The sequence below is a fragment of the Diadema antillarum genome, unplaced genomic scaffold, assembly GCF_040938485.1.
Source record: "Diadema antillarum isolate AM-2024a unplaced genomic scaffold, OU_Dant_1.0 seq00000796_RagTag, whole genome shotgun sequence".
NCBI lineage: Eukaryota > Metazoa > Echinodermata > Echinoidea > Diadematoida > Diadematidae > Diadema > Diadema antillarum.
This window is the reverse complement of record NW_027271681.1, coordinates 600,320-621,916: the sequence shown is the minus strand read 5'-3', so window position 1 is coordinate 621,916 and position 21,597 is coordinate 600,320. Positions and strand designations below refer to the sequence as shown.

The following is a 21,597-nucleotide window of genomic DNA, read 5'->3' as shown; positions in this document are numbered from 1 at the left end:
ATGTTGCACTCTGGCCTGTGACGAGCTTCGTCACTTTTTATCACCGTCTTCATACATTTGTCTGCATTAAGTCGAACACCGTCATTATTTTCACCAGAGCTGGGGCATTTTGTCGGCAAATCCTGCAAAATACGAGGGGGGATCTCCCTGCAAAGACCCAGTTATTTTGGGGAAAGCCTCGTTGTGTATACAGTGCTCGCTAAATCGCCTACATTCATTCATTCACAAAAACAAGGAGAAAAACTGACAGAAAAGTGCAGAACCATTCTTCAGCAAAAACATGACATTGAACCCCCCAAAATTGTGTTGTTTCTTACCTTGAGCAGATTTCCCGAAAAATCTAGATGACTCTAACCTTTACAAAAATGGAGATGACAAAGTCGCAAATCAAGCTTTCTTCTCGTGCTGTTGTCGGTATAAGTATTGCGGGTGGAGTTGCTATGGCTGATCGATTTAGTGCTTTATCTATGTGCATTTCTCCCATGTGACTGATTTTGGTGAGATCGTCTATAGAGAGAGATTTTGTGGTTTCTTTATTTTAACAGAAAAACAAAATAAAACAAAGCAAAAAAGAAAGATACAAAACATCAACTGAGACAAAAGTGATCACAACTCGAAACGAGATGTTTTGATTTGGAACAAAAAGAGGAGACCTCACAAGTGATGTGTATGTCCGGTGGTGTACAATGGGAGGTAGGCTCGGCTGTAACGAAGTGTGTGACGTTTAAACACGTTCGTTATAACACACAAGACTGCAGTGTCAAGACATTACCTCCATTAGTCGGTCTACATCATACCTCACAGGGTCTTCTCATGTACACACACAAATATCACTTTCATCCTTCGCCGTGTATACAACACTCAACAGCAAAGAATCTCAGTCATTGAGAAAGGGAATGGCGTCTTTTGACGTCATTCTGTACATGCAGTATTCCCCATGATATATCATGGCTAGTAAATATTAGAATGTGTATGTGTGTGTGTGTGTGTGTGTATGTATAGGGGGGGGGGGGGTAAACTCTTCGAATTGTCCATGTGATTATCTCGTTAGGAGATTAGAAGATCTGATAGCTGTGACAGCGCACTGGTGCGTGAGACCGAGCATGAGGGAGTTGCAAAAATGGCGGAACCAGAGCATATTTAACCCTTTCGCTCTCATGCCGTACTTCTCATTGGCTGACGAGCTATAGAGAGAGCGGCACATTTTACACAGATGAAAATGGACACTCTCTCTCGTCCACTCTTTCATGGGACGTGCTTCAGCCAATGACCGTTCTTCGGCTGCAAGATCTGTGCCGATTAAAAAAAAAAAAAAAAGCCTATAAATCATATTGAAATGCATAAAAGTGCTTTTCTTCTGCAATAGCTGCATCCACTATAGAAAGTGATGATGGTTATAGAAATAGTGATGTTGGTTATAAATGTATTGCTGATAGTCGTGCAAAAGATGGTAATGATGATGATCATAGAGTATATACGTTTGTGATCCATAAGATGTAGACGCCATTTCTGTAACAGTAAATCATCTTGATTACAGATGCTGTGATCACAGTAATCATATCATCGCGACGATCAATATTATCATCATTGTCATTGTCATTTTTCTTTTTCATTCAAGGCGGTACGGCACGAAGTGTGCGGGCTGTCTGCAGGGCATCCTCCCCAGCGACCTCGTGAGGAGGGCGCGAAGTAAAGTATTCCATCTCAACTGTTTCACCTGTATGGTGTGCCGGAAACAGCTCTCCACGGGCGAGGAGCTTTACGTGGTCGACGAGAATCAGTTCATCTGCAAAGAAGACTACCTCACCAAGTGCCAACGTAAGTCTCTCGTTTCATATTCTCGCTACCACGTCAACCATCTCCAGTAAATAAGTTATTGTGGTTGAAAGAATCTTGGCCCCAGCCTCTGTTTCAGGGAGTCGTTGCACGCGCGCCCGCCCACGAACGCACATGTTTCGCGCACCCCACATCATTAATGCTTTGTTCCATATTTGGACACTTTCATCATTTTCATAATTTTCTTTTCGACTCTGCAGACTTATAGATTTCGCAATGAAAGCTTCCTTAATTCTGCTAGGGAAGTCATGTTTGCTACCGAGAAAGATGGAAATTGTGTTGTATAAAATTACTCCTAACAGATACCTCCTTGAAATTAGTCTTTTATTTAGAAATGATATGCGTTGCGTAAGCTCTGTAAGAACGTGCATTTATGATTAGCATAGCAACAAACGCGTGCATGATTGTCTATAGAGCTGGTTACCTTCTTAAGTTTCCGCCTTTCCCTTTGATCAATCGCCAATTCCTTATCATAACGGCAGTATCACCATTATGTAACACTAATAAATTACAAATCGATACCGTGGGTACGTGGCTGACGATATATTGCTCTCTACCAAGATATCGACAAAGTAATATCACGCTCTTGCAGAAATCTAATGGGCGGTATGAAAAAAAAAAACCCGTAGCAGTCAATGAAACGGACAAGCTATTCAGTGAATAAGATCTTTACCCTGAACTGCGTCTTTCTTTTTCTCTATAATTCTCTTTTTATATGTTTCTCTCTATCTATCCTTCTATCCCTTTATTCATTCATTCTTCTTCTGAAGCTCTCTTTCCGTCTTCCTCTAATGGTATTATCTTTTTATTCCATTCTCTCTTTGACTGTCCTATCTATACCGAGTACAACACCCCACCCCTTGCTAAAAACAGAAAAAGAAAAACTTTCTTTTTTCATTCTAGTAAGACCATTGCACTTTAAATCGAACGCATCTCTCTCCCACACTGTCGGATAGCGGAACGAATACCCTTTGGGCCTGTCCGCCAGCTATGTACCCAGATAGCGTTTGACCACATTTTTTTTGTCTGTCTCTCTGTTGCTTTACAAAAAAAGAGCACCAAACAATTTCACATCGTCTGTACTTCACGCGCCTCTTTTGCCCCCTCCGATGTGTATACAGTCGTGCGTAGATCGCTCTGCAGCCGCCCGCAATCCGTCTTCATATCACGAGAGTTATAGCCCTGAGTCGGAGGCGGTCGGTACGAGCGTGCCGCTCGCCATTGTGTGTCTATTGCACGCACGCTGGGCACGCACAAACGCCAGCAATCGAGAGAAGCAATGGGCGGTGTAAGGACATGATAGAAGAGAAATTTGTAACATTTATCAAAAAATGCGATGCCTGAAAGAGGTGGCTTCCCCAATAAGTGATCGCCGGTTTGGGGCAAATGTGGCCGAGCACGAGGCCGGGGATCCGCCATTCCTCTATCTGCCTTTGTTTCGTCTCTTTATCTTGCTTCTTTTTTTTTCTGGAGTGCGCGTGCGTGTGTGTCTGTGTGTGATGTGTATATGTGTGTCTTCCTGTGTCTGTTTGTCCGTTATTCTCTGTTTTCTCCTGTACCGGCAAAGCAGTTATGGTTATGTACTCTCATGGCTTTTATCGTAACTATTCACTTATATTGCTAACCCGCTGGGTACATGCTCATACACGTGTATGAATAATAATTGTTATAATGATATTCTCTGTAAATGCAGACCTTCAATGCAGACACATGGAATCCAAAACATCTATTTTAGTCCAGAACCCCCCTTGACCCCCCCCCCCCCCGTCAGTATATCGCCCTCAGATGTTTGTTTGTTTGTAGGAACAAAGTACTGTAACCAGGGTGACAGTAGCATCAAACAATAATATCTTGTGAGTTTTATGGTATGTGTGTTTGTGTGTGTGTGTGCGTTCGTGTATTTATTTGTGTTATTCATGTTTACCTCCAATCTGTCTACATCCTCTTCCCTAAACTCCGAGTCAACAGAATTCATATTTGTTTCAGTTATATATAGATTCGGTAGCTTTAAAAGTCAAAGATATACACTCCACTGGCATGCAGCATTTGAATATAGAAAATAAAAACCAAATCGGTTGTCTTCTCTTATTTCGTCACACATGAGCTCTCTGCTTGAAAAACAGATTCATGCCCAAACGGAAATGTCAACAAAGAGTTTTCTATATGGCGGCTGATTTTCAGCCACATATTTGCATGAATATGGCTGACTTTCTGATGGAAAAAAAAATCAGACCAACCTGTCATGATAGTGATAACAACAGTGTCTACGAGCCTGAGAGAAAGATAGAGGGGGAGGGGAGGGGGAGGGGGAGGTGGAAGGGGAGGGGAAGAGACTAGGGGGAGGGGGAGGGGGAGAATAGATTGAAGGATGAATGGACAGATGTGTTGGTTGAAGGATAGATTGAAAGAGAGATAGAGAAAGAAATAGCGAGGGGAAGGGAGATCGAGAGGGGATCGAGATCCACATGAAAAGAAAGAAACTTCTTCCTCCTTTTGCGCAGGTTCAGAAATGTTCGGGCTGCCAGCTCACTGTGACACCATCTGACCCAGGGTGCGCTCGGGGGTTGGGGTGTACTTTTGATCCGCTAGTTTCCAGTGTTCTTCGGGCAAATAGTAACATACACGATTAGTAAACACGGGGGAAAAACCTATTGTGAAACAAGGACATTTCGGCTTCACACACACACACACACACACACACACACGCATCTCAGAATAGAGACTCAAAAAGAAATCATAAGACTAGGAGCAAGAAAACTACAGAACGAACACAGAGGGACTGAAAATAACATTATATCATTAGAATCATTCACAAGCTTTATTTCCTTGTATTCGTCGCTGAGCAAACTTGCACTTGGCCAGAGATTTTGTATGTTTGTGTAGCCGCGCTGTTTAAATTTGTGCCACAACAATCCGGACATAATGGTATCCGTGTGGAAAGTCGCGGTGCTGCCTCAAACAAACGGTGTGCCAATGCTATATGTGTAACCCACTTACAACGAATGTCCCAAATTCTCTTCTTCTTTTTTTCCATCTTTGCAGTGCTCCATCAAAGAAAAAATGCACATTTTGGGAATTAAAAAAAAAAATGTTCGCACCGACAAATCGATAAAAAAATCAAATATTTTGAGATAAGAAAAATTAATGTATATTATCAATAACCTATTTTCACTATAGCGTCTCCGACTGCTTGCTTATCTGTAACGCTTTTGAAAGAGGTTTATGGAAAAGATTTTCGTACAGATTTTCTATTTCTTTTGTATTTATATTCGTAATCGTTGGGTAATAATAATTGCTTGCCACCTGTTGCAGATTTCATGATTGAATTGAAATCCACTGATTTGTGGGTTTTTTGTGTTTTTTTTTTTTTTGGGGGGGGGGGGTAGCTAGGTAGTGAATGCATTTTTGGGCAGATCTGCTGTGACGGATATATAATACACTCTTTATCTTTTATTTCAACGCCTTTCAAATATATTCAATATCAAATCTGCCCTCCCAAGGAAAAAAAGTAGTATCTGCAAGATATGATACATCGCAGATACTGTTTTTTTTTCCTTGGGGGATTTTCTACTTGGAATATCTATGGTTATCTTTACATTGCGTGTTTGCATAAATTAGGCCATTTTTTTGGGTAAAAGTATACCTTTCCTATCGCAATTTCACTCGAGAGAAAGCTTGATAATCAAGGGAATTGGGTAGCAGGTACACTCAAAGGTGTGAAGAAAAGATAGAAAGAAACAAAGAAACTCGTAATATATCATTATTTGAGGTAAAATCTTACTCGCTTCCTCGGCGCATCTCAGCGTTGAATGGTATATACTGTACGCAGAGACATGGTTAGAAAAGAAAATTAAGGAGCTTCGAAGCTTCTTGGAAAAGAAAATGCTGTCCAGGGTACCGCTTCATGAAAGTTGTCTGCCCTGATAAGTTGTCAGTCTCTGACAATCACCATAGTAACAGTCAGTGACCAGAGCTTCTCAGCCAATCAAAATCAAGGATTTTGCTGAAATTGTCAGAGATTGACAGCTTGTCAGGAATGACAACTTTACTGGAAACGGTGCCCAGGCCACGCAACAGGTGCGAACAGGCTCGTCTTGGATCCTGACAGCAAATCGATTTGTGCATGGTAGAGACAATGGACCGCTTCTTGAAGTGTTAGACCCAAATCGGAGGCGCGTTTTCAGAATCGAAAACCGATGAAGGTAATCATCAACTTTACTGGTAGTAGCAAAGGTGTCGCAAACTTTGTTTTGGGCTTACTCGAAGTGTCGGAACTTCACGAACAACTTTCTAGCTGAAAAAACATAATATCCTATACAGTTGTTATATTTGAACGAGTACTCCGTAGTACTCTATATGGCAATGGCAGGGGTTTCTCATTGTGTATCAATGACAAGAAAACACGAGGAGAAACGGAGAAATCGATCGGAGGAGGGTGTCATGTGTGATGGTAAGAAGGAGGAGATGAAGGGTGGGGGAGGGCGGGGTATGAAAAGAGGTTACGAGTTCGCCAAGTTCAGGACGGTTGGTGTCCCGTAGACGCCACTCGAGTGTTTGGTTGTGCACGTTGTCCAAACATCGGAACGCTACATCAAACGGCCGCCGGTGCGCCTCGCTGCGACGCACGGCGAGCGCCCGCTCGCGTGAGATAGGAGCGGCGTGGAGAAGCGGGGTCGAGCGCAAACAGAACCGGAGAAAGAAGACGGAGAGTAAACGGGAGAAAACAGGACTGGGAAAAGAATACAGCCTAAGAAAAAGGAGAAAATCTGAGAGGTTGCTTGCACTTTTAGCGCAAATACGTTTGTGTTGGTCTTATTATTATTCATGTGGCCTCCATACCTTGCCAGTCCCAAGTATACTCATACTACGCAGTGTGGAGTTGAGCTGAAGGGCTGGTACACTCACTTTGTTGGTACTGCAAATCGTTGTGCCAAACTTCTCATTTCTACATTACTGTGTTAAGTATAGATGTGCATAATACTCACGGAGGGGCTAATAGCGTGCTCTATGGACTCATCATCATCATCATCATCATGCAAATCCCAATCAAATCAAACCCAAGCCTCGTTATATACCTCAGTACAAACTAAAGGTGATCCCAACACAGCAGGGCCTGTATTAAAGAAGAACAAGAAGAAAAAAAGCTGAGTACCGTATGTGACCGAGATTAAGTTCGCCAATCTCCCCTTCCCCTTGTGAAAAGTCGCACTTTAAAGCAAACATTTTATTTTAAAGAGTATACAGGATACGCCAAACCATTTAGACACACAAGAAAATCCAAAACACTGAATAGAGTAAATATGCAGTTGTGGTTTTCCTGGAATAAGGGGACAAAACAGGAAACAAATAAATTGACACCTTCTCTGTGATCTCTTCTTATTCGGTCATTGTCTATATTGTTTACACGGGTTTCTCTTACTCCGTCATTACTAACAAATTCACGGATTCGTCTGAAGAGGGTTCTTCGTCTCGAGCCGAAAGGCGGCGGAGGAGGAGGAGGAGGAGAAGAAAGCGAACAGGCGGAGATCGGTGGATGGACGTAACACAAGGATATCCAACACCACTTGGTGGCCCGCGTCGAAGTCGTCATCGGCCGGTGTCGAGAATTGATGACGACAGGTTGGGCGCAGAGTGGTGACGCGAGGGTTGTCGCGAGCCGGCTTCGCAGCGGGGGTTCGCCCGCGGGGCGTCCCGGTTAGTCTTGTGGAGGTGGAGGAAGAGGAGAAGGAAGAGGAGGGGAAGGGAGGGGAGGAGGAGAATGAGGTGGGGGGGGGTTTCGGGACGGCGGATGAAATACACAGACGGGCAGTCATCAACACAAAAACTTGTGAGAAACATTTTTTTTAATCTCCGCAAAACCTCAACCTCAAAGGCAGCCAAGTAGAGGCTCTGTAGACTCACCGCATCTCTGTCTTACTAAGGAGGTACTACTCTCGCCTAGTACCTCCTTGATCTTACAAGGAGACAACTTGAAGAGAATCCTTTTCATCTAGTCTAAGTAGAAGACAAAGATGGCGATGAAAAGGAAGAAGATGCAAGTATATGATCGACGACATGTTGACGAGGTTATATTTTGTGTGAGATATCCTGTAATTTAATTAGTAGTCAATGTCACGTTCAAGGAAAGCACTCAGTGAGTGAGTGAGCGTACCCCCATAAGAAAATGAGCGTGTTCGTCACCGGATAAGTAGACCGACAGATGACAAGAGATGGGGGTTGGGGAGCGGGGGGGGGGGTCATGGTATGGCACAGGTATCACAATTTTCAGCAATCAGTGTCGTACAAGTCGTTTGATTTTCGCCATTACAATCCAATGTAGACACTCTGATAAATCTTTGCACACTTTTCGCTTGTCCCACATTTATTCCTGAGAGAGTGGCAGTTGTGTGTGATGTGAAGGAGTCATCTTGAATATATGTCACTCCATTGCTGTTGTAATCATCCTGACGAGGTTCCTCAGCTTCTTTCAAGAAGTTTTGCGATGAGCTGACTGTAAAGAGACAAGCATCCTTAAGGGATGCGGCTCCTCACTATGTTTGTTTGTTTGTTTGATGGGGTATAGCATCACTTGCGATCTTGGAACCTTCTCCAAGATAGATAGTATTGAAAGTATAGGAAAGTATTTATACTTCAGACCAACGTGGAATCGAAGTGACTATTTGCTTTTGATTCAGCAGCTCTGCCAACTCGCGCGTGCCCGAGTCTGAATAGAGAGACTATAGATACCTGTCGCGCTGCGTGTGGTTCGCCGTGTTGCCGGGGATGGTCCACAGACAAGAAACTCGACAGCGCAGAGGGAGTGGATGATTTGAAATCAAAACACTTTCTGGTATTGCAAATAGTTTCGATACCATCCAGCTATAGTATCAGAGATCAAATGATGGTCCAATATTCATTTAACGATCTATTTGTAACAAATTCTTTTTTTAATTTTTGACTCCGATTGTAACTTCAGATATACAACAAACATTGAGAAGAATAAAGGCTGATGAAAAATTATGTAGTACATAGTGGGCTGGGGCATCTTGAAACGGGTATATGGAGAGAAGTTGCTTTCGTGGAGGGGAAAAGCAAAGCCAGATAGAATCGTCTAAAAATGATATTTAAAAAAGCTTAGGAAAAAGAGTAGTTTGAGAGTATAAGACGAGCCGTTGGTAGGAGAAAGAGAAGAATGACCAAAAAAAAAAAAAAAAAGACGCTGATAAAGACCTTAAAAAAAGCGGAAACGAAACGCGAAGAGAAGCCGATGAGATGGACCGAGAATTCCAGTGGCCTCATTAGAGAGAAAGGAGGGACGAGGGAACCGAGAAAACGGAGTTGGTAGCAACTTAGGATAAATAAAGACCATCCTTTGACTACGCACTACCTCGTACGATCGCGATTTCTGGCGAACAATGCGCCGTTATGCCTAATGTAATAAGAGTCTCATTATGACACTATCACTAGTACCCAGGCGACGGTTGGGACTATTTCACTCGCTTTCTCCGTTCCCCTTTTTGATATCATTATTATTCTCTCGCGCAAAATAAATCTACGCCAGGGTACATCATGCATTTGAATTTGCCTGCCAGTCGTAGGGTGGAAAAAACAGCGGGAAAATGAGAAATGTGTGGTAAAAATTGTTTTCGAGAAATTAGTGACTTTGTAATGGCGGAATCTAGGTCTGTGTCACCCCGTTGCCATTGAAGCTGTCTGTTGAGCTAGAGAGTGACTGTGATTGCTCGTCAGGCTTCGCTTTGGTAGTTTGTGGAGAGGCGCAGCTATAATGCGCTAATGCAATGGGCCTGGGCAAGGGTACGACAAATAATCATGTCTACTCTTTAATTTGCACCCTCTTCCTTTTTTCCCTCCTTCAATTTCTTCTCTTAAAGGATGAAATAACTGAAAACCTTCAAAAAAGTCAAATTTGTGGTTGCCGTAAGAAGGGAGAATAATAATTGTAAATTAGTCAATGGGGAAAAAAGAATCATCATATATTGAACCTATTTTTCACGTTTATAGAAACACATAAGTGACGTAATGAATGACGTTTGCCTTCATTCCTGGGACGCGGGAGAGACCCAGATTTTGGTAATTCACAATTCATTGTAATTTGAATGCCATAGTGGCGCTGTACAAAAGCGCTAGATTTTTTGGAGGTGAAAGTTTCGACACCGCAAAAAACAAAACAAAACACGCCCTCAGTGTCATGGGAAAAGTGGCACATAGAACTAACATCGCCTTTTGAAGAAACGTGGAAAGAGAGACTGAAAAGAGAGATTTTCTCTCTTTTTTTTTTGCATACATGATAATGATCGAATTTAAAGTTATAAGATCATCGTAAGAGCCACAACTAACTTTTGAATTAGCAGACTTAAAAGAAAGTTGCAGTGTTTGAATGAGTTGGGGTCAATAATCCGCCCCATTTACGATTATATATATATATCTGTATATAAATATCCCATATATATATTTATATATTACTCGTTTTTACAATAATTGCGGCAACGAGACAAGTTAAGGCTTATTAGGGCTTTTTGAGTACTCTGTTGTAATCTCCCAGTAAAATCATGCCATAAAACGTATGCAAAAATCAGCGTTGGAGACAAACGCGTGGAATTTTCGCGTTAAAATCTCAAGACGGGGATTTGTTTTTCACTGAGCCGACCTTTAGCGAAACCCCACAATATTGTGCTTCAGAAGTAAATGCGAGTATCAAACTGCAGCTGAGCAAGATTTAGAATTAAGCCAATTGCGCCGGCAAAAAGTTGGCTTTCTCCGCTTTGTAAAGTTTCCTCTTCATCGCAAAGATGTGTGGACCGCGTCATGTTTCCTTATCATCTATTGAAATTAAACGGTTTCTCCTCCAGTTTTAGAAGAGGAGCGCTGAACAGCTAAAATGAATATCGATGTTCTCTGTCTTTCTTTTTAATGCTTTGAATGGAGTATTAGCCCTAATTCCACTGTAAGTCAGGTGCTTCATTCCAGACCATCACTGCTCTCAATATTCAACATCACATCTACCGTGAAATCTCCTCATATTTCTGGGGTATACTTATACTGAAGGGAAAGAAACAGAGATAGGCGCGTCTTCGAATCGAAGCGAACAAAATGAATGCTCCTCATGCAAATCACCAACTGACGCAAGTTTATCTGTTGTACCGCGGGCTTTGTTATGGTGGGTATTTGCCGCTCATACTCTTGCTTTCTACCCGTTTGTAAAAAGCCGCGGTAAAGAGGATATAGGGCGCGGGAATTTATCTTATACACCTCTCTAGTTCACTTTGAGACATCGGTATACAGTAAGGAGTTTTAGAGAAATTGGGCTAAAAGGGCTGAGAGAACTGGAATGTTGAATCACTGTCTGTTCTTCTCCATTGTTTCAACCAGTGCGTGGCATGGAGAGTCAATGAGGGGCATAAAATGTGTAGTAATTACCTCTCTGTTTTTCCCGCTTTATCTCCTCGCCTCCCCCCGTCTCTCTTTCTATATGTGTTTTTCCTTCCTTAGATGTTTGCGTCTTGATGCACTAATCTGGGCGTAAGATGGTTCCCTTATTATGGACACTCTCATCGACAAAGTGTGTCAACGTATTCAAGTAGATCTCTCACACTAGAAAGAAAAACAACGGGAAAACGTCGGCAATGATTTGATGCTTCTCTCAGTTCCACGCCGTGTCTCTCACCTTTCTGTATATAATATGTATGTAGGCCTATGTATGTTTGTATGTATGTATATGCATTTTGATGCGAAGACAAAGTGATGGAAGGAATAGTTTAAGTTTCCATATCCTATAACATAATTATGTCATGAATGATAATTTTTTGGGGGGATTTCGTTCAACATGAAATTTGGGGATTTTGAAGAACAATTTAGAAGGAGAAAAAAAAGACATTAACGTTTATGCTTTCTGTCTTGACTACACTGTGATATACTTTGTAAGTTTACAGGAGATCAGTCATATAACTATAGACTCAATTCTTAAATACTTCGAAGTTTGGTAGTCAACGATTAGACTCAATTTTTAAATGTCTCGAAGTTTGGTAATCAACGATTGGTTCGCAGTAAAGAGAACAATGGTGCCGAGATTAGGGTCTTGATTCTTAGCAACAAGCATGGTGCCTATGTACTTGGTGTGCTAGTGTCCCCCTACACAACAGGGACCACTTCCCATCCGGAATAAAGAGCGCGCGGACTATCGCTCACAGATCGTCTGCTTATAATAGGCGTTGGTCGTGACTCTGCTATGGGTACGGAGATTGGCGCGGACGCGACTCGGGGACAATGCGACGCATTGCAAAGCCCTACGACAAACACTGCGACGCGACTGCACGGTGTGGTCTCCTTTTGCCGACAAAAACCTCAACATAAATCAGAGCATTCGAGACACAAGGATAAAAAAGACGTACTCTTCATGCACTTTTTCTTTCTTAATGATATAATATGTATGTTTGTATGTGTTTGTATGTATATGAATGACGTATGAATGTGTATGTGCCAGAGAGAAGGAGAGAATGGGCGGGGAAAGGGAGGAAAAGGAAGGTTTGATATTCAGGTGTTAGATACCTTTGTGCAACGTGCAGCGCCACAAACGACAGAGTTTTACTTGTTGCCCAACACCGCACAAGACAAAGTGTCGTAGGTCAAGAGCGTGAATAACCAGGCTCCCCGCTACAGCCACTCCGACCCCAACCCCACTTCAAATATACACATTCGCCTCGATTAAAGTGCAGCTCAACTTTGGCGACATATTTTTGTGGTTGTGTGCAAACGGCGTGTCGTCAAAATGCGCCCGATTTTTTTCTCAAGTAGGCGTCATGCATGGTTCGACGGAGGAGGGGAGGGAACACGAGCCACGGCTGCCAGCTGGAGTGAAGACCTTTGGTAAAACTTTCCCGCTATACCACGATCATGGATTTTTTGTGCATGGCAAAAGAAGGAAGGATATAACTCAGTCAAATCACTGTGCAAGGAGATAACGCAATCATCAATCTGATAAGATCACATTAAATATATCATCACGTGATTTTCTTGTTGATACTGTCGTCATGATCTGTGGAGGTCATTATAAAACAAATAATGTCCGTTTTCACCTGAGTCAATAAGCACAGCGCAATTTCAGCGAGGCTTGTTTTTCAAATCCGCCGCAACTCCAAGTACCAATTTTCGGCTCTCGCATAAAAGCTAATAATCATCAGGCGTGGGACTCTGTCTTTCCGAGAACGCGAAATAAAAACACCACGCAAAGTTATCCTCAAAAGCTTATATCTTGTTTAATGGAGACGTTTTACGTTTTTGTTTTTGTTCAGGGTCAAAGTTGTTATTTTTCCTCCTCCGCATCAGGGTGAAGTTTGAATGTTATGGGTTGCCGAGATACATCCTTAGACCATCTTATGCCTCACTTTTCCCCGAGGGACAGACCTCCACTTGTCGATGCTACTCATACCTATTCATGGTCAAACACGAAAGCCGCCGGAGCCGCCCAAATTTTGAAGGCTCAAACCAGTAAACCCATTTGACGTCTTTTAGTCTCAAGGTATATAAGGGGAAAACGAACGTAAAATGGCGCCTGAACGAGAGAACACACACATACGCACACAAACACACACACAAAATCATAAAACCTGAAACTATGTCTGAAACAGATTGTATGACAAGTTTCTTTGACAGGTCGTGTGAACACAGTTGGGGGAAAAAATGGAAAGCGTCAATTCGCACATTTGCTTCATATGACCGTTGACAAATTCAGCGTTCTTTATCGACTCTGATTTTTAATGACCCCTTTATACAGCAGGACGCTTTGGAGATTGTTGTAGTTAGTCTCGACATTAGCAAACCTTTACTCAACTTTGACTGCTGATCTTTCGTACACGCCCTTCTTCTACTGAATTCCAAAAAAAAAAAAAAGCTACGTATATTACCGTATAGTTTTAGCAGCGAAATTACATCCCAAGAGGGCTCATGTTTTACTCTTAAAGGCCATTTTCGTAAATTTTGGTATGCTCTTGAATATCTTGACTTGCTATAAGAAGTTCCAAGAACTTACTTCAGGCTGTGTATGCTAAAAGCAACGCAGAACAATAACATAACCAATTTTAGGAAGTTGCCAGTTTCAGTGTTTTGTCTTATAGCGATCTCTTTATAACATTCATTCCATCCCAGTTTAGCTTCATGGACAAGCTGCTATCGGAATTAAAGGTTCAAAGTTCAAAGGTTTCAAAAAATTAAATTTCGCAATCATTATTTTTGTCAGATTGTTTCTCCAACGGATAACTCAGTTCATGTCACCATTATGTTTCAATATGTGCAGGGCCACATGTGCTCGTGAACTTGAAACACAGAAAACAAACACCGGAGATAGTGGGGCTGGCAGAACGCACGGGAATGAGTATAGACAAGATGGAAAGACAAACATGTGAAGAGAAATAGATGGTTAGGTTAGGAAAGAGAGGGAGAGAGAGGGAAGAAAATATTGTGGTTTTGCTCGATCCCAAGGGGACTATTCTACAGTCATCACCCTCGCCGACTTACAAGTTCTTGGCTGTTAACCCGGTGATTCGGGGCGGCTATTGCTTCTAGTGACCCCACGGCTGACCTCTCGCCTTTGAACTTCACCGCCGCCCCGCCCAATGAAATGACCCTTACGAGACCCGGTAGGGCAGGGAACATTCTAAAATGCAAATTGCCGTGGGCAGCCATAAATGGGTAAGGGGGGGGGGGGGGTGATAGGGAAGGAGAGAGTATGGGGAAAGAAAGGTGAAGAGATGACACGTAGTGAAAAATACATAACAAAATGTACGGAGAGGTAGGAAAATGTGTAGGTCTACTATTACCATTTTTACCAAGGGTGTGTGATGGAACAAGGTATTTAGTTAACGTGTACACCTAATTATTTCAATCTTTAAAATCTGGTTTATTTCAATGTGAAACGTGTTTTTTTTTTTTTGGGGGGGGTGTCAGAAGGAAAAGATATTTGCCGATTTCCCTGTTTATTGTAATTTGTAGAACTGATTTATTGAGTTAGGAAGTGTATTCCAAGTACCCAGTCTGTTGCGTCAGAGCAGACGATGTTATTCCAATACGGAATTTTATGATAATATAAAAGTAGTTTACAAGATATTACGTCATTGTTAGCAAACAGAAGTAGGAGCTCATGGTGTCAGCATCACACGGAGGATGTGGTCTCCAAGGTTGTGAGCATGGCCCAGATTCTCTCGCCTTGGCATTCCTACACCCTTGACTCATACCGCCACACGAGCAAACAGTCAACATCGTAAAGCATCGCGCCCCGTCGTATAAAGTGACGACTGCACATATGTTTCTATTCTCCCCTTTTACCCCACCCGCACCACCCACTGCTACCACTACTACTACTTCTATGTACCACCACCACCACCGTACACGCCACTGGACCGGAGAGCTGGCGAAATTTACGCAAAAGTCACAAAACTTTCACCCATTATAAATGTTTCAAATTTGACCGATTATAATGATATATAATACATTATATCTATTTCTCTCCCCGAACGCGCACTGATGCAGGCTGAGTTGACTTCTCAGTCCCAATCGGGTGGCGCACCCACCCCAGCCCGCTCCAGTATGGAAGAATGAATCGTCCCATCTCTGCCTTTCCTATAATATCTCTCTCTTCCTTGCCCTCTCGAACCCGCAGTCGGCCACCGTTTAACGGCCCATAACGTCTTGGAATGGAGACTCGGTCTCGCCCGTCGTCGCCCAATTTATAGGTACCGTCTTTTGTTGGTATAAAGAAAGGCGACCAGTGTGATCTGGTCGGAGAGAGGAGAGTGCGCGCAGCTATCAAAATCAAATCAAAGTCACAGTCGGCACCAAATGAAAGAAACGGACAGAATAATTGAGAAGTCATCCGTCGAGACACCTTAAAAGTGACACCGTAATAAAGGAGAGAGACTATATCCTCTAGAACTTGCATCATTTTTTTTTTCTTTTTTTTTGGGGGGGGGGAGGGGGAGGGGGTTCCATGTATGACTTCCACTTGCGTCCCTTATACAAAGTCGCCTTGTGTGTTGGCATTTTTTTTTCCAATCGTCATCATTTGTTTCCGGACGAAATCTTATCTCGTCCGGATTATAAGTTTTAGCATTTCAGCACTCGTTCCTGTTTCTTCCATATTCTTTGAATTGGAAGTGTCATCTGTATCATGGCGTATATACACAAGACATACTTTCACTATACATGTGGCATCTCCGTATAATGTTTATTAAAACATTTACATTATAGTGATTTTGTTTTTGGCTTCTCTTCTGTGAACATTTTCCCCGGTAGCAGTGTTCACAAGAGTCATTCATGTATTGCGAAATCTTGCTGTCATCTAATAACGATTATTCGTTAGCGTGTTCGATTTGCTACAAAGAAAACATAACAGCTCAATGAAATACGACTTCCATTCATAGTTGCATATCATTAAACGAGCTACCTTGGTGATTATTACAGTTAGCTGCTGTTGCTTTTTACTCTGTTGGCCGTCATATTTCATTGCTTTTCTAGGTTTGTACAAAGGTGCCGTATATACCATGGAGATATCTCCAGGTTTATACGAGTTCGCATATGTTTAAAGGGATCGTACAGTTCTGGTTGAGACCTAATTTCAGGTTTCTAACATTTTTAGGTGAGATAATGAGAAATCTCATATGAAATATGAAAAAGCATGCAATTTTATGAGGAATTCAATGTTTATTTGATAAAAATTGGTTTTGAAATGGCTGAGATATCCAAAAAAGAATGATTCTAGTAAAGTGTGGGACCCACACTTTGTAACGATCGCTTTGTTTTACTTTGTTTTTGGATGTTTCAGTTATTCCAAACCCGATTTTCACCAAATAAACTTTGAATTCCTCTTAAAACGGTAGGCTCTGTACTATATCATAAGTGTTTTCTTGGTATCTTGCAAAAATTTAAAAGCCTAATTCTCATCTCAACCAAAACTGTACTATCCCTTTAACCTACAAAGTATAACATCCGAAGCCATAGATCTTTGTGTCATCGCATTTACTCCCTCCGTCCCTTAACCCCCCCCCCCCCCCCGTCTCTCTATATCTATGTCCCTCCTTGTTACTTCATTCTCACTCTGGTTTTAAATAGCTTCCTATCCCCCCTTGTTGGGGAAGGCCGTTAATCGAATATGACAGTGTTAGAAAGCGCGCAGTGTCTATGTAACAAGCTAACATTCCCTTTAGCAGCGGAGATGGACGCCTTCGTGCACGCGAAAGGAGAGAGAGCGAGGAAGGGAGAGGGAGTAAGTGAACGTGGTACCATTATTCCCTGATGGCGGCAAAATGTGACATATAAAAAGCATTAGAAATGGGCGTGCATTGTATGAAATGTATGTCCCGTTTCTAACGCCTCTTTGTCGTTAATTCATTTAGGGGCGATTGTAGCTCGCCGGCACTCAATTAAGCCGCGCGCGTACGACATACGAACATTGATTTGATTTAAGGTTAATATACCGGAGGTCATTGAATAGACACGGAACACGATTTCCCACAAACCGTTTCTCGATTCAGTTTGTCCCAGCTTCATCCAGAACGGTTCTTTTTCCATCTTCTCCTACTATCTCCGTCTCTTTTTCTCTCTGTCTTTTTTTTTCGTGATTTCCTCTATTTCTGGTTTAGCGGAAACAACAACAACGAATTCGCGGGCGCAATGTAAGTTTTTATCAAATTAGAGCCACAAGCAGTCGCGTAAGATAAATCTCATAGCACTGCTTTGGTCAATTATGATTATAAGCATTGCTTTAATGACTGACGATCAGATGCGCACCTGTATTGAACAGACGAAAAGGGGGTTTCTGCAATCATTTTGACTCAAAGATATGGCTGTATTTTGACAATCGGTAAAATGCCATTTGGGACCTGCGCTGTTGCACGGCCAGAGACATGATTATGAGAAGACGAGAATCAAACATCATGATTTCTCTGGGTGAATATAATGAGGACAATTAGATTCATTTGTGGTTTCTTGTCAAATGTTCAGTGTGTGGAAGATTTGCCTATGGACACGTGTTGGGCACATGCTACACCGTGTCTTATATCCGAGTCTTAAAATATAATAAGGAAATCGAAAATGCAGTATGAACTTTATCACTCCTATACTAAAAACCGAAGACTTTAAAATGGAATAAACGGTATACTGATTGATCATCAATACTGTCTTTTATTCCTCGCTGAAACTTTTTTATCACACAACTATTCAAGTGTGATAAGAAATATCATTCGTTTAAAGTGGGAGATATTGATCAGTAATAATTCAATTTTATCAACACTTCCTTTCAATTTTTCTGCGCCTATTCGGCAGTATAAGTTACACGTAACTGGAGGTCCGATTTTACATTGCACTGCAGCATAATATTTTGCCATAGATATCTTTTTTTCCTGTCTGCCTCAGTCCCCCTCCCCCCCCCCCTCTCTCTCTCTGCTGCTGTGACCCAGTAGGTTGACCGATTAACCGTGTCTCCTATCGATTTCTTACGTAACGCCCATCGCGAAATATCGGGCGACGGAAATGGAGACGATCGATCGGCACAACGATACTTTCCACTCCCAACCGTTATGCATGCAACCTCATAATGAACTGTCAACTGCGAAATCATATCAGTAAATAGCCAAAAGCAAAGAGGATTTCGGATTAAAGGGCTTTGAGACGATGTATCTCTAAAAAATCTAGGATTTACGCCCATTTCAAAACTGCACGAATAAATATTGAAGATTATTCTCAAAATGAGGGATTTTTATACATAGTTTCTCCGTTGTATTGTTGATTGTTTCGTCATTATTCCATAGCTCTACAAGAAAATTCCTTTGATACTGTAAGGAAATGCCTCAGGTTATGCTATGCGGAAAGTTAGCTCGGTTCGCAAGTGTATAAGCTAGCGCAAGACCGGCGACATATCTGGAGATTTGTGTCAAATTTCCTACGCATAACCATGGAGCTCCTACATGGTTTAACGTCACCTATGTAACCAGTGGCAACATGTTCATTTGTCCTTGTCCTTTTTTCACGGATATCATTTGATAACATGTAGATTAGAGTGAACACCTAATGGCGCGAAAAAAATATTCCTAGGCAGCTTGGCAGGCATTTTAGTGGCCTGCGGATTACCGGTTGCTGAAAGGATGAACTACGTTTACGTCTTATGTCAGAAGACAATATCTTTTTCCCCCTTTCGCCGAGAGAAATCCCTGTAAAAGGAATACTTTGATTACAAGGGTTTTGATAGAACAAGAAGTTTGCCTACGTCGGCAAGCGTCTAAATGTGGTACACGGCACACAATCGACTTGTCTTTTGTTGGCCAGATAGATATATAAGTATCTCCAGCTTAACTTAAAAAAGCGCACTCCATTCTCTAGGGGGCTTTAACCAGCCACCTAGCTTCATTTCCAGTGTGACATTTTCTAATCGTCAGAGTGCGTCTATTCTGGTCTTTAACTGAAACAAATGGAAGCATGAATATCAAAGTTATTTATGTAGAACACTAATCTGTCCAAGCCTAGGGACTCATTGAGATAAATGGGGGTATTATTTACACATACACACACACACACACACACGCACACACACACATATATATATATATATATATATATATATATGTGTGTGTGATAAGAAAACCCAACAATGGCATAGATGTAATATAAAACGCTTTATCCTGGCGAGGAAAGCGCATGTTTTACAGCTATGCCATTTTAGGTTTTTTATCATATATATATATATAAATATATAAATATATATATATATATATATATATATATATATATATATATATGTATGTATATGAAATTAATGCAACTTAGCAGGCGTTTGTTGTTTATTTTTTATGGTTTTGGTTACACTGAGATTACGCACGCTAGGATATTTATACCATACTGTTCATATCACTGTGAAGATTTTAAGCACTTTCTTCCCTGGCCAAGGGGGAGGCCCCCGAAAATTTGAATTTTGAATAAAAACCAGATGACATTTAATGCATTCCTCCATCGTGCCATTACTATTACTATTATCAATTCTGTATAGATGCATGGAAAATGGAAAAGAACAGCTAAGTGTATTCACGAAAATGCTTACCAAAGAAAGTTCTGGGTAGCTTGCCTTAAAGGACAAGTTCACCTTACAACAGTATAAAGAAAATGTAAAGAAAATTCAACATATTTTCACTTTTTGCGCATAATAAAAGAGCACTTGACTTGCCTCTTTCTAAAGGCAGGGGAATAATATTACCCATAACATTTGTCGGTAACAAGTCGGGGGAATGTGTACTTTTTTCAAAAGATGAAATTTTGTGAAATTCTCTTTATATTTTTCCTTATATTGTTGTACGCATGTGACATCTAAGTTATTCACACACTGCAGTAGTCTTCTCATCCAGCGGTTACTGCACAAAAACTTCAAAAATTCATAACTTTTGAACGGATTGTCCGATTTTCCTCAAACTTTCAATGATGTGTTTCTACTAATATTGCTACATTCTCTCAATCCTTATGTTTATGAAGGTGAACTTGTCCTTTAACTAGGAGGTTTCCACCTCCCTGCCTTAACTTAGGGCAGAGTTCTTAACATCTTTACCCCGGATTGTCCATGTTCAGGATAGCTGGGTGGAGGATGGAGGGGGGGGGGGGGGGGTAATACGGTTTGGGTAGAGACTCTCCTGCCACGCCGCCGCTGCGCGCTGCGCCTCACAGTTCACGGTCCGGACGAAGCGTACGACACCGGCAGTATGTGCCATTTATGTGCCGCGAGGCATGTCGGTTCTTTTTGGCAGGCACGATACGCCAAGGTCACCAGGTGCCAGCGGTGATCACACCGGGTGTGCTCTGGGATGGACTGGCAGCGACGAAACGGGTCAGCGGGCTGTCCCATCTGTAGCGCATTCTCCGCTGGTTTTATATCAGTCACAAGCCCTTAGCTCTCGGTCCGTTGGTTCCACAGCAATCTCATAATCTTCATATCCTCAGTCAGTCTCGTGTTATAGGTGTTCTATTTACGATGCAATAAAACCAGTTCACTTTTTTATAAGGCTTTGATATGTTACTCATCCGTTTGGGATTAGTGTAAGGTATTGTGTAGCCATTGTCTGTAGCAGTAAGCTGCGAATGTCTGCTTTCAATAGTCTCATTTCAGAGAGCATTTTTGAACCAGTACTATCATCAAGATGATGCCAAATCAGTATCGCAACCAGCGTTAAGACAGAATTCAGGATTCATATCATTCAGCTCTAGTCCATCTTTGGGAGTAGCTGCAGCAGAGACACCTCAGTGAGCTCCATTGATTTCATCCTTAGTATCTTTATCGTCATCATCATCATCTGCACAATGTCATCTCCGTAATCATCACTATAATCATCGTTATCATCACGACTGTTACCACCCTTTATTGCACTCATCGCCATGCCTATCATCGTCATCAGCACCAGTATCTTAGTTTTCGTTGTCTATCATCACCATTGTCATCACCATAGTGATTATCACTCATCCTCCTCCACCACTGTCAACACCATCAACACCATCATCACCATCATCACCTGGGCCATGAGTGTCATCATTGCGACTTGACGTGGGAATGTTGCCGTTGATCGCCAAGCTTGCAAGCCGAGCGAGCCGGAAGACGCAGCTGCCGCTTCCTCCCCAAGGCCTCCGGGGGATGACGCCGCGCTGGGATGACAAAAGGAAACACGCACTTCACGTTTCATTCCGCGCGAGAGGTCCGATACCCCAGGGAGACACGTGCTTCTACCTCAACGCGGTCGATCC

At 42.0% G+C, this 21,597-nt stretch overlaps 1 protein-coding gene across 1 annotated transcript in view; it reads left to right on the top strand.

The window, feature by feature from the left end:
• The window catches only part of LOC139739345 (LIM/homeobox protein Lhx5-like), an 80,740-nt gene that overhangs the window by 15,885 nt on the left and 43,258 nt on the right, over positions 1–21,597 (top strand). The window contains exon 2 of the mRNA XM_071649960.1: positions 1,619–1,818. Within this exon, the coding sequence (XP_071506061.1) occupies positions 1,619–1,818 (200 nt within the window). The remainder of the gene's footprint in view (positions 1–1,618; positions 1,819–21,597) is intronic.